We start from the raw sequence: 14221 nt of genomic DNA, 5'->3' as shown, positions 1-14221 counted from the left end.
CAAGATTGCATGACAAACCAGACAGAGAGAACCCCTGGGAAATCTGGTATAGGGTTTTCAATCATGCCTCAGAAGCCAGCTAGTATTATTATCTATGCAACAGAAAAGAAGCCAACCCCAAGGCAGAGAATGACAGCTCAGCCTGACTGTGCAGGAATTTTAAGACTTTCTCTTAGTTCTTTTGTATTTTTTCTTTTGTTTGTTTATCCTTTTTATAATATAGCAGGAATGTTACTCATTCTGCAAGAGGCACTGGGGTTTAGGAAAGGAAGGCCTCTGCTATTTTGGCTGTTGAGCTAAAGTTGCTCCTCAGCAACTGAATCCCTCATAGGAAAATAAAGCATATTCAGAGTCTCTCTCCTCTTTCTTATGACACAGCCCCAGCCCCCAGCGTCCATGCTTCTTTTGCATTTTTCATTACAAAAAACCCTTCAAAATACTTAACAAAGAATTAAAAGACTTCTGGGGTAGAACCATGCTCTGTAAAGAATAATTTGTAGTATCAGAGAAAAATGTGTTTTGTCACTGCATATCAGATTTGTCCCAAGATTTTTAATTTATTTATCAGTACAAGTCCTATATGAGATATTACCATCATTACCAAAAGGAAGATTAAGAATGTTATATTGATAGTACTTAAATACTGTGATTCATTCAATGAAGAGCAAAGGATTTCAAAATCAAGGGAACATTTGTATAATGAGCATTTTTACAAATAGACCACCCATATTCAAGGGAGAAAGTCAATTGCTCTGAGAAATGTCAAAAGGGGGGTTGTTTTCTACATGTGCCTTCTGAATTGCACAGCAGTAAAACTTAGCTTCAGGGCCTTCGTTCTGCAGAACTGATGCTGTCATTATGATGAACAATACCAACAGGAACAGCCAATTGTGTTCATTTCGGTCACTGGTGAAAACTGAGATTCATATCCTGACCATCGAGGATCTCAAGAATCTCTTGTGTCTCTTCTTTTAGATCATGTAGTGCCAGCTTCATGATTCACAGTCACTGTGTAAATATAATTGAAAAATAATTAAAAAAATAAAATAATGTACCATAACATTTGGGGTACACATTTTTGAAGTACATTTTTAAATTACTTGTAATAAGTAATTTCTTCTGTGTGGTTACTCTTAGATGAAACAGTTTTGATGCCACTTTGGTTCTACATGAGTGCTAAGGTGTATTAATTGGTGTAAAAATGTACACATACTTATCAAATTCTCCTTAACATCAAAAGAAAAGAGATGTTATCTTTCTTCAGTATTAGTTGCCTTCATCATAAAATGTCTGTCTGCTGAAATGATTATTTTGTTTGCTTAAAAAGGTAAAGGTAGTCCCCTGTGCAAGCACCAGTCTTTTTTGACTCTGGGGTGATGTTGCTTTCACAACGTTTTCATGGCAGACCTTTTTTTACGGGGTGGTTTGCCATTGCCTTCCACAATCGTAAAACAGCACACACTGGCAGAATAACAGATTGTTCCCTACTCCAGTCTGGTTTTTCCCATGAGGTATTGCCAGGTTTGCCAGCAGGAATGAATGATTCATCTTTAGTTCACACATAGCTCAAATCTCACCGAATGCATAAGGTTGTTTCTATAACCAGGTCACATAGTCAACTGCTTGGGGCAACAAAGGCCAGCAAGAGGCTTAAATCAAACTGATACAATCCTAAGCAGGTCTACTCAGAAGTAGGTCTATGTTATGCAGTGGGGATTTCTCCCAGGAAAGTGTCTTTAATAGGAAGGTATGTGGATTGCTTTGCTTAGCCACTGTACTTGTTTACATGAATTTACCACTGAAGTACTCTTTAGATTAGGGTTCTCTCTCTCCTTTCGACTGGAACCTGAATGTGAACTGAATCAACCTGAATAAAATGTTTTACTTTTTGCAATATACTTCTTGGGAGATTTATTTACTGCACTCAACATCATACTTCTATGACTAGGCAAACTCTGCTGTATTAAACAAAGAGCCCAGTATTTACAAGCTAATCCTGGGCAAACTGCATCCTCACAATCACATCTGGAATAGAGAAATCTCATCCACTTTGCTTTATCTCCCTGAAAACTCTGGATTCCTTTTCATTAACCCATTTGTGTTGTTCATGAGTGGGGAAAATAGCAAAATAGGGCTTTGCTCGGTGTGGTAAAACACCTTGAAATGGCCCTGCTGGGGTACGATTTAATATATGTGATTCCGTTGTCTGAGGAGTTGCAGATTTTTTTGTGTCCATGTAATACCTGTGGAAGTGACAACCTGGATATCCTATAGTATCTTCTTTTATGCATCCTCCTCATTCTTTCTTACTCACTCCTTCTTGCCACCTGCTCTTTCCTGTTCCATCCACTTTTTCCATGGACCAGATATAACTCCGTGTCTTCCCTGTGATCAACTTAAGGTCATTATTTCCTTCCACTGGCTATTTTGACATGGGATTTTCACTTTTTTTGCCCTACATTCTGTTTTCAAGGCTGGAAAGCAGAGGTTCTCCTGATTTCACAATGAAGTCCTATTCCAAACACATTCTTAACATCAAACCAACTAGACTAAACCATGTATAAGAGACTATTTCCTAACTCTGCTAAGTTGTTTCCTATAACTAACAGTTTTTTTTCTTCATAATCTTTTGATTTTTACATTTTTCTGGGGAGAAATTTACTGATTATTTAAATTGAGTATCAGTGAGACTACGGAAGAGCCAATGGAAAGTGCAGGTTAAAACTGCCTGTTTAAGTCTGTTATGTAGCAGAGACCTTTATTCTCACATCTCGTGCTGGCAAACTGGTTTTTACTTGACATTGTCTTTGTCTTAGCTCAAAACACTTGATTCTAATATAATGTAATAAATTGCATAGGACTAAAATTATATAATTCATAATAAGGTAGAGCCACCTAGTGGTAACAATCATTCTTCCATCCACATACACCCTTTCCCCCCCACACACCAACCTTTTATCTACACAGTGTATTTTCAAGGACCAATCAACATTATATACACATCTCTTGGAATCTTCTACCTGAAAATGTATTGCTGGAAGGTTCCCAGTCACCCACCAATGCATAAAAAGAAACCCAACCATGATGATTCTTTTAATCAGGACTTTTTTGTAGAAAAAGCTCATAAGGAACTCATTTTCATATTAGACCACACACTCCTGATGTCACCATTGTTTCACACAGGCTTTTTTGTAGGAAAAAAAATTAGCAGGACCTCATTTGCATATTAGGCTGCACCTCTCGCTGCCAAGCCAGCCAGAACTATGTGTTCCTGCTCAAAAAAAAAGCCCTGCTTTTAATCACCATAATAACGTTTGTGATTTGATGCAGTTATATTAGAAGGAAGAGTCTGGAAGGCAGAGGAGTTGAAGGATCAAGGCTCATTCTAGGGTGGATACCACATAAGGTTTTTTTCACGATAAGAAAAATCAGATTTATAAGGACAATCTTTTCTTGTGAAGCAAAAGATGTTTAATCTTAGCATGCATACCTGAAGCAAAGTCTCATTTAAATGTTTATAAGTTTATGTTAGTTGGCCAGAAATATAAATGCTCATTAGAAATAATCTCCTGCAAGAAGATATCTTGAATATCTGCAAGACCATGGTCAGTGTGAATCTAACCAAAGAGAAGACACTTTAACTACTAACAGATTTATTAATAGGAATAAGGCCCCTTGTGGAGAAAAGTACAATGGGCTCTAGAAAGAGGCTCTGGGAGAGTGCCCCCCTTGCTGTCTTCCCACACACCCAAATGAAGCATTCACTCCTCCCCTACCTCAAGGGGAACTGATCTCTGCTATCTGGAGAGCAGTAGTAATTCTGAGTGATCTCCAGCCCGCACCTGGAGATTGGCAATAGTGGTTCCCAGGATGAAATGGCTGGTTTGGGCTGGAGTGTATGGCATTGTACCTGTCTGAGGTCCCACCCTTCCTCAAAGCCTACCCTCTCCAGGCTCTACCCCTCAAATCTCCAGGAATTTCCTAACTTAGGGTTGGCAACCTTATCTGCCCCTCTGACTTCAGCTTTCCATCAACTCCCCCCTTCTTGCAGCCTCTATGTAGGAAAAGGACAGTCTTTCTCCACCATGTGGGGGAGACCAAAGCAGCTTACATAGTTTTCCTCTTCCCCTGCCCTGTGATCTGTACAACAACCCTGTGAGGTAGGTTAAGCTGAAAGCCTGTGAATGATCCAAAATCACTCAGTCAGCTTCCACAGCCAAAATCTAGGTCTGATAGACCCCCCCTCTGAAGCCCTAACTCTTATGCCCTCCTCAAACTCCGCCACAGGATCTTCAGGAATTTCCTACCAACCTGGAACTGGAAGTCCTAGTCAGGACTGACCCCAATGAGTTCTCCCTCAGAGGCCTTTAGTGATACCTTTCAGAGAACAGTCTCTCTCTGATAATGTTGTTGGTCTTAAGCACAGGACTTTAATCTCTCTGTCTTGCTTTCCCTCCCTTCCTCTTTGTATCTGGTCTGCTGCCAACGGACACCATTCCCACCCCCCTATCTCTGGCTGTTTCCCTTCCAAAGAAGACAGAGACTGCGGTCACACTCACCATTAAATCCATCCCTAACCCATCGCTATTATACCCCGCAGCTTTTTACAACGAATTTCCTGATCAGACATCGCTCCATCCTTAGGTTCTAAGCAGCGTTGGTCCCATCGTTGGTTGATCAGAGGTCTCAACCGGACCTCATTTTTTGAGATGGCATTCCACACTCATGCAAGCGCAGTACCGTGGGATATTGTGCTTGGCTTTTTTTTTAAAGGTGCCAGAAAAGGTAGGCAATCTGACACCCCCCCCCCCCCCAATTTAAACACCCGGCCAGGGAGGGTAAGCCCAGGAGTTCTCTTTGCTGTCTCTCCACCTGGCAAAGCTGGGTTATCTTCCTCCCCCCCCCATTTAAATGGGACAAAAGGGTAAAAGCCGGAATGGGCCGGAACAGGCTGGAATGGGCATCAAACAATGTAGACTGTCACAAAAAATGAACACCCCGCCAGGGTGTTTAAATGGGGGGGGGGGGGGAGCACGGGAACTCTCTTTGCTGTCTCTCTGCCTGGTGGGGATAAGGCAAAGGTGGCCGATCTGACTTTTCCTCACATTTAAACACCCCACCTGGGTGTTTAAACAGGGGTGAGAAGCCCGGGAACTGCCTTTGCCATCTCCCTGCCTGGCAGGGAGACAGCAAAGGTGGGCGATCTGCCTCCCCCCCCCCATTTAGGAAAGGTCCCCTGTGCAAGCACCAGTTGTTTTCGACTCTGGCATGACACTGCTTTCACAAAGTTTTCATGGCAGACCTTTTACAGGGTGGTTTGCCATTGCCTTCCCCGGTCATTACACTTTCCCCCCCAGCAAGCTGGGTACATATTTTACTGACCTCGGAAGGTTGGAAGGCTGAGTCAACAATTGTTGGCGCAATGACATCATTTGGAGTGGGCTCTTGCGGGGAAGCGGATGTGCGCTTGCAACGAGTCAGCTACAATGGAGCGTTCAAACATAGAAAGTACACGTGGGAGTCGTTGGAAGCATTCTTATTCCGGATTTAATATACTATCAAAAAAGTCTGCGTCTCAGTCATGGCAGTTCGGGACACAAACAAGCCAACAACCATTGCCAGATGCTGATGTTTGGACAACCGCATAAAATCTGACATGCATCTGGCTTTCATCCATGTCCATCTCATCAGTTTATGTGCGTCTGACCTCGGCCAGAGGAAGGCTTTCTCTGGTTCTTTCCCTACTCCTTACTCAGCCAATCAAGGGAAAGACTTTCTCTGGCTATTTCCCTCCTCCTCCCTCCCTCAGCCAATCAAGGGAAGGGTTTCTTTCTCTTCTCTGCAAAGTAGTGCAACAGGTAGCTCAGCCAATGGGAGAACAGGGAGAGCCAGCAACTGCTAGAACCAAGGTTGATTTCCTTTTACTGACAGAATCAGTTTGGCTGGCTAGCAAAAGCCACTCGATTGGGAAAGGAGTAGACTCAACCAGTGGAATGCAAGTACTCTTGATTGATGGTTTGATGGGCCAAAGGTTGATGCAGCACAATCCCAACCAATGAGGGAGCTTGGTTTTGTCAAGATAAAACAGGATGATAAAATAGGGTGATATGCTTTCCTGGGCTAAAAATCACTTTGTGAAATGCATAAAATGATCAGAAGAATGATGCAAGATTATAAAATGCAAACTGAGACATTTCCATTCCAAGCTTTTTTTAAAAGATGCAAAGAAAGAATTTTGACTGTTCACCCATTCCCATTGGCTGTAGTTGATTAAACATTAGCCTAGTTGTGTAAGCAATTTAACTTCTGCCGTGGCTAAAGAAGGTGTCAGTTCTTTCAACCAGTGAACTCCACAGAGGAATTCCAGAGAGAAAGAGCTGAATTAGAATTCAGCAATAGACTTCATTGTATCACCAGAAGATTACACAGAGCTGATAAGAAACAGTATAATCAGCACTTCACAGCTTTTCTCTCCCTGGTTTCTCAGTCACCAGAACAGATTTTGTACATCTGACAAACTGTCTGTCGCCCATGAAAGTTAGAAATCTTTGAAGTGCCACAATAGTCTTTTTTTTTTCTAAAAGAGACTAATATGGCGGCCTCATTGGGATTAACGGAGAGGGAAACAAAATCCCTCTCAGGGCTAATCTTTGTGTTACAAACTCTTCCTCTTTGTTGGGGGATGACATGAGGACTATGTATCAAACGTGCAATGTGAGTCTTGTGCCTCTCAGATCCACACAGATCCTTCTGTACTTATGACCCTGGTGTGCAAGGAGAAGCTGCTTCAGCTTCCCTCCCGCCATGCAATTTTCACAACCTCAAGCTACCTCATGAAACCACTGTTGGCTCCACTGTAAAACTGTGATATTGGCTCCATTGTAAAATTTTGTGGCTACAGGTAATTATGTAAAGAAACCAACAGTGGCTCCACCAGTGCAGTTTGAGGATATGAAAACTATGGGCCCCCAGGCTGGTTTTTCCCCTCAGTTTTCCCCCTGCTCACAGCCCTTGGAGCCTGCACACGCAGCCAGCAACTGAGCCACTCTTTGCCCAACTTGCCTGGTGCGGCTGCTGGTGGTGTTGTCACCAAGTTTGCCTCTCTCTCTGCCTCTCCCCCGCAGCTTTGCCAAAGAGGCTTTGGAGAAGGGGCCTGCAGGCTGCAGCGGGGGCTGTGGGCAGCAGGGCAGGTGCTCTGACTCTGAGATAAATTTGCAAGGCCCCCCCCACAAGATTTTGACTGCCTACGGGCCTCCGCAGGGTTTAATCCGGCACTGATGAAAACTGACACAGGTAAGGAGCTAAAGGTGCCCCAAGCCACAGGTCATGATTGTTATCCTATGAGGACATCAGGAAGATTGTCCCAAGTGGGACTGAAGTTGTTATGGAATTCTGTCCTACGTTAAAAGTGACAGAACTATGTTGTAAAATATAACAATAGGTGAAATAGATTGTGGAGTTAACCATAAAGCAGAAGAGACCTTTGTTCAGTCTGAGATCCATTAAAATTGACTGTGTCCTTTTTGGAAATACAACTGGAAGACTGTAAGTACCTGGAGTTGGCATTCAGGTCCTTTTCTTCTTTCACAGGAGGTAGGTATTCACATTCAGCTAAGAAAAGATTGAAGACAGTGGAACTCTTAGCCTTGGCAATTTTTGGAATGTGTGTTCAATTTGAATAGCAATAACCACATGGTAGACTCCTGGAGGACATCATTTTTTATTTTTAATATTATGCTTAAAGCCTTTAGCCCATTTAAAAACCTTTGTGAATGTGTCGGAAGCCATAGTAACCTTTGTTTTATTTCTATGTATATAAACACTGCCCATCTCTAACACTTTGCCTTTGTCACAAGCTAAAAATAAAATGGATAATAATAAATGACCCATCATACAATTGTTTGTTAACACATCTGTTATTCTGCTGGATTATTCCATCTGGCAAGTATCTATGTTGTTATCCTATTAATGCCGTTGCTGGGTAGCACCCATCAAGTTGCATCTCTTTGAAGACCGCTGGCAAGGTCAGTGCCCGTTCCCACCATCCTCTACATGTAAAAAGCAGCTTGAAGTGTTTGTCCACTTACTGAGAGCCCTTCTGGTGGCACTTCATAGCACCCAAAGATTAGTGTGGTGAAAAATGAAATAATCCTAAATGCCACTGGGTGGGTTTGGGCATCACACGAAACAAGGGTTTAAATAAACTTAATATGGTTAATGTGATTGTCCACATACAGGCCATGCCAGTACAGTTAGTTAAAATGTATCAATCCAGGATTTGAAACCAGAGTGTGAAGTTGGTTTATTAACATGGGGCGCTTTCAGACATGCTGGCAGAGGTGAAGCATGTGCACCTCATGGCATCTTCTGCCTTTGGTTCACATGCTTCAGCTGGTGGTGAAAGATGCTCTGTGGCTGGGGAGCAATGTCAAGGCCACTTGGGATGCTGCTCGCCTAGAGTGGCAGTCCTTGCTTGAGACCTGGTGGCATCTGCCCACTTCTCATGCAACATCAAGTCTGCCGGTCTGCTGTGTGAGAGGGAGGGGGTGAGGAACTCCACCCTATGCCATGATTACATGTTTACTCTTACTGCAGAACTGAAGCTTTGAGGCAGTTGCTAGCTTGACACCACCCAATCAGATTAAAAACAAGTCTCTCATTTCCAAATCTAATATGGGCATTAACTAGATCACAAAGGCATCGTCAACATTTCCACAGTCTCTGGCCCCTTTGGTTCCTGTATGTGTGTTATGTGTATACACTTCTTTTTTCTGTCAAGCATGTTGTGGCCCTTTTCAACTAACATATAAACAGCACATGCCTGGTGTCAAAGAGCTTGCAGGTAATGTGCAGTGAACATGGCAAGGAAGCATGGAGGTCAGAATGAGGGGCTAGGAGTCACTGTGAGAATAACTGGACAGGCAGAATTCCCTTCCAGATTGGACAATAATCACAAGTCATTCGATTAACAAAGAAGCAGAAGGTTGCACCCCAGTTTATGGAGAGTAAGGGGGCAATGGAAAGACTGAGAGAAGGGGATGGTAGTCATAGCAACATGCCTGCAATATCATCCTGGTGACAGCCACTGAATAAAAAGTTCTATGAGATGTTAGAAAATATTTTTAGGCAGACACAGTATACCACAAACTCTTAAATATTTAAAACATGCAACTACCTTGTAGAAGCTGCTTTATGCATTTAAAATATTACAAAGCTTTTCACTGAAAAAACAAAACTACAGCATATCAAATGGACATTTTTGCTGATTAACACTTGCTTTAAAATAAGCATCCTCCATAATATATAAAGACTAATTCCTTCCCTGGCATTTGCTTCTGCTGCTATTTTAGTATTTCAGATGAAAATATGTTTCAGAAACTGAGCCAAGCCAAAGGGGGATGGGAATCAGAGACAATTGCACTAGAAAGGAAAAGGACTGGAAGTCGGCTAGGATACATACCATTTCGTTTCAAGCTGTTCATCCATTTATCGAGTTCTTCCATCTCTATTTCCACTACAGAGGGAGTATCTTCTTCAAAAATAGGACTGAATAAGAAAATAGAACTATGTTTTGAACCATGTTAAGAACTATTTTCATTCAGTCTGATTTTTTCAATATGGCTATGTCTGCCATATATTTAGACTGAATTTAAGTGTTTGGCTGTTGGTGCTGGCTTTGGAGAATGCATCAATTGTTATGCATTATAGAGCTAATCTACTGCTCAATGGAGCAGCAGGAGCAAAATTGGAGGGAATCTTGACATGACGGTAAAACCCATAGAGTTTGGTGTGAATCCTAGAGTGTCATCCTAATGTGGTGACATAACTTCTGGATTCATGTTGAAAATGACATTCTGGCATTGGCACAACACTAATAACCAGGGCTCTTCCTCCACATCTCTCAGGGATAGCCAACACTGGGCTGGCAACCACAGGCCCCAACTTCATACACAGTCCTTGCCACGTGACATGAGATCTTGCCAATACCTGAAGTGGAACCCTATTCAAGTAAATTCAGGATAGCGCTTAACATCTCAGTTATAATTTAAATATATGCCCATACTACAGTTCCTTATCAATACAGGACTGAACCATTGCTAGAACTATATAGAACTAGGGCTTTGTTTGTAGAACAAGCCCAGCAGGAACTCATTTGCATATTAGGCCACCCCCACATATCACCCTTGTTTCACATAGGGCTTTTTGTAGAAAAATCCCAGCAGGGACTAATTTGCATATTAAGCCACACACCCCTGATACCAAGCCAGCCGGAACTGCGTTCCTGCTCAAAAAAAACAAACCCTGTATAGAACAAGGGTATGTCTTCCAAATAGTGGCACACCAGTGACTGGTCTCTGCAGTTTTCCTGATTACATTTTAGGTTGCACCCACACAGATAATTTTTTTTCTCCATGTCATCTGCAGGAAGCCCCTGCAGTAAACAGCAAGATCAACATGATTTTGTACACAAAGCATACATGACTAATTTGACTTCTGGGTTTTTTACCCCCTTTGAGACAGAGAAAATAAAAACCTCCTTTATTTTTTTCTAAAAGGAGAAACTCCAGGATAGCTGCACATTCAAAACAGCAGGGGGCAGCTACTGCCATGTGCCATTTCCTACCCTTTCTCTGCTGAAGCTTTTCCCCCTTTTCTGCTGAGCCACATTGTAGCCTTACAAAGGGCTCAGTGGGGAAACAAGGAAAGGAAAGGGAGTTGGGGGCCAAAGGAAGGACCACTGAAAATGCATAAGTGTCTGCATAGATTGGGGTGGAGCAGAGATGGGGGAATACAGCCATTAGCAGAGCAAGAATGGGGCACATGGACACCTTTTCTAGTATCCTGGTATCTCCTGCTTCTGCAACAACAGGGACAGGTTGTTGCTGTCCTGTGTATGTACATCCTTACAAAACTATGTTTTGCCCTGTACTTCCTGCATTTCATGGCCCTGCTATTTGTGGTTTTCCCCCGTACATCCTACATAAAATAACAGGACAGTAAAGACCCACCCATGGCATCTGAAGAAGTAGGCTCTTATCTACAAAAGCTGATGCTTTATTAAAGTGGAGTCTGAATAGCACGAATAGTTCAACTGATTAACAAGAGTGTATCAAACACCAAATAATAAAGAGAATCTCTATACAGCTTACCTTTTACAGTTTTCACTTCCTGATTCTTCTGAAATGAAAAGAAAATGTACTTAAAGAGAACTTGTAAATAATTCCTTTTTAAATGTGGAAAAACAAATAATTTCTAGTCTGAGAAGTAGGCATCACATGCTAATATATTATATACTCAAGCAGCATAATAGTAAAATAGGGAAAATATGCTCAAAGCATTTTGGTCTCTCAAAACTGACCCTTCCTTCTCTGTGTATTCTGAGATAGTGAATTTACAGAATAAACACAGGCTTTATTGTCTGTGTTTGGGTGCCGTGTACTGAATATCAAATGGTAAAATGGTACAGGGGAAAAAGCTTTCTACACCCACCGATACAGTGTCCAGTCTCTGCCCTATTCTCACAATGCTGCTATTTATTTAAAAAATCTCACACAAGAGTCGAGGTACTATTCTCACATTAGTCTACTCTTAACTGTAACATCCACTCTCCAGTCTTTTGTAGGGTTGCCAGGTCCCTCTGGCCACCAGTGGGGAATGGGGGATAGGGTTGCCAGATCCAGGTTGGGAAACTTCTGGAGATTTGGGAATGGAGCCTGGGGAGGACAGGGACCTCAGTATGGTACAATGCCACAGAGTCTGCCATCCAAAGCATCCATTTTCTCCATGGGAACGAATCTCTCTAATCTGGAGCTGAGCTGTAATTCCAGGGCACTTTAGGGTTGCCAATCCCCAGGTGGGGGCAGGGAATTCCCTGGTTTGGAGGTCCTTGCCCTGCTTCAGGGTCATCAGAAAGTGTGGGGGGAGGGAAATGTCTGCTGGGCACTTCCCTATGGAGAACAATTCCCATAGGGTCTCCCATAATGGAGAATTGATCCACAGGTTTATGGTGCTCTGGGGGGGCTGTTGTTTTTTGAGATAGAGGTACCAAAATTTTCAGCATAGCATTTGGTACCTCTCCTCAAAACACCTTCCAAGTTTCAAAAAGATTGGACCAGAGGGTGCCCCTATCCTTCACGATTTCCAATTGAGAGAAGGCATTTAAAAGGTGTGCAGTCCCTTTAAATGTGATGGCCAGAACTCCCTTTGGAGTTCAATCATGCTTGTCACACCCTTGCTCCTGGCTCCACCCCCAAAGTCTCTTGGCTCCACCCTCAAGCCCCCTGATATTTATTGTATTGGACTTGGCAACCCTAGGGGCATCCCCAGGTCCCACTTGGAGGCTGGCATCCCTAGTCTTTTGGTTTATAAATGCTACTGTTAAGATGAGAACCAGTGCGGGGGGGGGGGTTGTAGAAAAAGCCCAGCAGGAGCTCATTTGCATATTAGGCCGCACTGCCTGGTCCAGGCAGATCTCCATTCCTGGGAGCTCCAGCAGAAAATAAAGAGCCCTGGTGAGAACAATGTTCTGCAACCCACAACAAATATCTGAAACCCACTCACCATAGAGATGGCTCACTCATTTGCATCCCTGGTTACTTTGTTTACTTAATGTGAACTAGGGTTGCCAACATTCAGTTGGGACATGGAGATCTTCTGGAATTATTTCTAACTGATCTCCAGACTACAAGAATCAGTTCCTTTGGAGAAAAAGGTTGCTTTGCAGGGTGGATTCAATGAGATCTCTCCTCTTTCAAAACCCCCCAGTCTCCAGGTTCCACCCCCAAATCTCCAGGAATTTCCCAATCCAGAGCTGTCAACAGTATTGTGAACCCTATTTCCCCTGTATCATGTTGGAGGGTATATGCTGCTGGTATGTACAACAAGAGATTAATAAGAGTGCTGCCATATCTCTCTTCTCCACCTCCTCTTAAGAAAGGAAAAGGAAATGAAAAGTCCCCTGTGCAAGCACCAGTACCCTATGCAAGCACCTCCTCTTACGAAAGGAAAAGGAAAGGACTTTTTACGGGGTGGTTTGCCATTGCCTTCCCCAGTCTTTTACACTTTTCCCCCAGCAAGCTGGGTACTCATTTTACTGACCTTGGAAGGATGGAAGGCTGAGTCAACCTTGGGCCGGCTACCAGCTTCTCAAATACAGTACCAAAGATAAGGCATGCAAGGACATGGATGTATTGCTTGTTCCTATAATCCACTTGAAAATGCTTCCAGTAGGCCTTTTTCGAGGCAAGCCTGCATGTCTTGAGCCTCAGCAAAGGCATAAACCAAGCAAGCACTGAGGTAACAGCACATACTCCTTCTATTCTGGGGACAGCAGGAGCAAAATATTGTTTTCTTCAATTGGAATAAAGTTTAAATCTAGTGGCATCTTTAAGACCAATAGAGTTTAATTCTGGGTATAAGCTTTCATGTGCATGCATCCTTCAATTAAGCTTATTTTGTTGGTCTTAAAGGTGCCACATGTGTGAGAAAAAGACCCCTAATTTCAGAACATCGTAGTCACCCATTTGGTTGCCAGGGTGCCTGGAGATTCAACTCACACACATCTGCCAGGAGAACATGGATTTTGTCTACCAGAATGTAGGGACTTATGTGAGTACAAACAGCCACAACATTGTAGCAGCACTCCGTGTCTCTGGAGGAGTGCTAACCAGGAGAACAGATGGGTTTCCAGTCGCTCCATGCGATCCCCCTCTCGGCCATTGCAGCAGAAGAACGTGCGCCACCAGGAACTGTCCAGGCAAGCAGCTTCCAGCCTTGACCATAGAATCCCTATGGGAAGGCTAACATCACCAGCAGCTATCTTCCTGCAGTGCCAGATTCCATTACAGTGAAGCGGGAGGCTCACGTACTCAACAGATGTCACCTATGCATAAGGCCATCAAGCTTATCTTAGGCGTGGATCCTGCCAGACTGCCTAAGCATTTGTCCAACGGAACCCAAGACAAAGACTGGTGCCAGTAGAGGGATGAAGAAGAGGAAGAACATCTTCACCTAGAGCCAAGTGTCTTTGTATAGATCGGGTGTTACCTTAGGTAGCAATTTGGCTATCTATTGTCACCTTTTTAGATAAGTTTGATAGACTTAAGTACCCCCACCCCAATAATTTCTCCCATTCTTTCCCTTAATGGTCATCCTGGAGCCTCTCCCTTTGGCCCATTGTTACCTGGAAGTCCAATCAGGTAACCCGGGCCAAGCCTGCTCA

At 43.1% G+C, this 14221-nt stretch overlaps 1 protein-coding gene across 1 annotated transcript in view; it reads right to left on the bottom strand.

The window, feature by feature from the left end:
* Window positions 1-532: 532 nt before the first annotated feature.
* The window catches only part of TMEM154 (transmembrane protein 154), a 39831-nt gene continuing 26142 nt past the window's right edge, over window positions 533-14221 (bottom strand). Inside the window, exons 3-6 of the mRNA XM_060247324.1 lie at window positions 11151-11178; window positions 9461-9546; window positions 7554-7611; window positions 533-1008 (exon numbers count right to left, since the gene is read on the bottom strand). Of these exons, the coding sequence (XP_060103307.1) occupies window positions 993-1008; window positions 7554-7611; window positions 9461-9546; window positions 11151-11178 (188 nt within the window). The 3' untranslated portion in view covers window positions 533-992. The remainder of the gene's footprint in view (window positions 1009-7553; window positions 7612-9460; window positions 9547-11150; window positions 11179-14221) is intronic.

Source organism: Heteronotia binoei, chromosome 9, assembly GCF_032191835.1.
Source record: "Heteronotia binoei isolate CCM8104 ecotype False Entrance Well chromosome 9, APGP_CSIRO_Hbin_v1, whole genome shotgun sequence".
NCBI lineage: Eukaryota > Metazoa > Chordata > Lepidosauria > Squamata > Gekkonidae > Heteronotia > Heteronotia binoei.
Note: the sequence above shows the minus strand (reverse complement) of the source record. Positions and strands in the feature narration are given on the sequence as shown.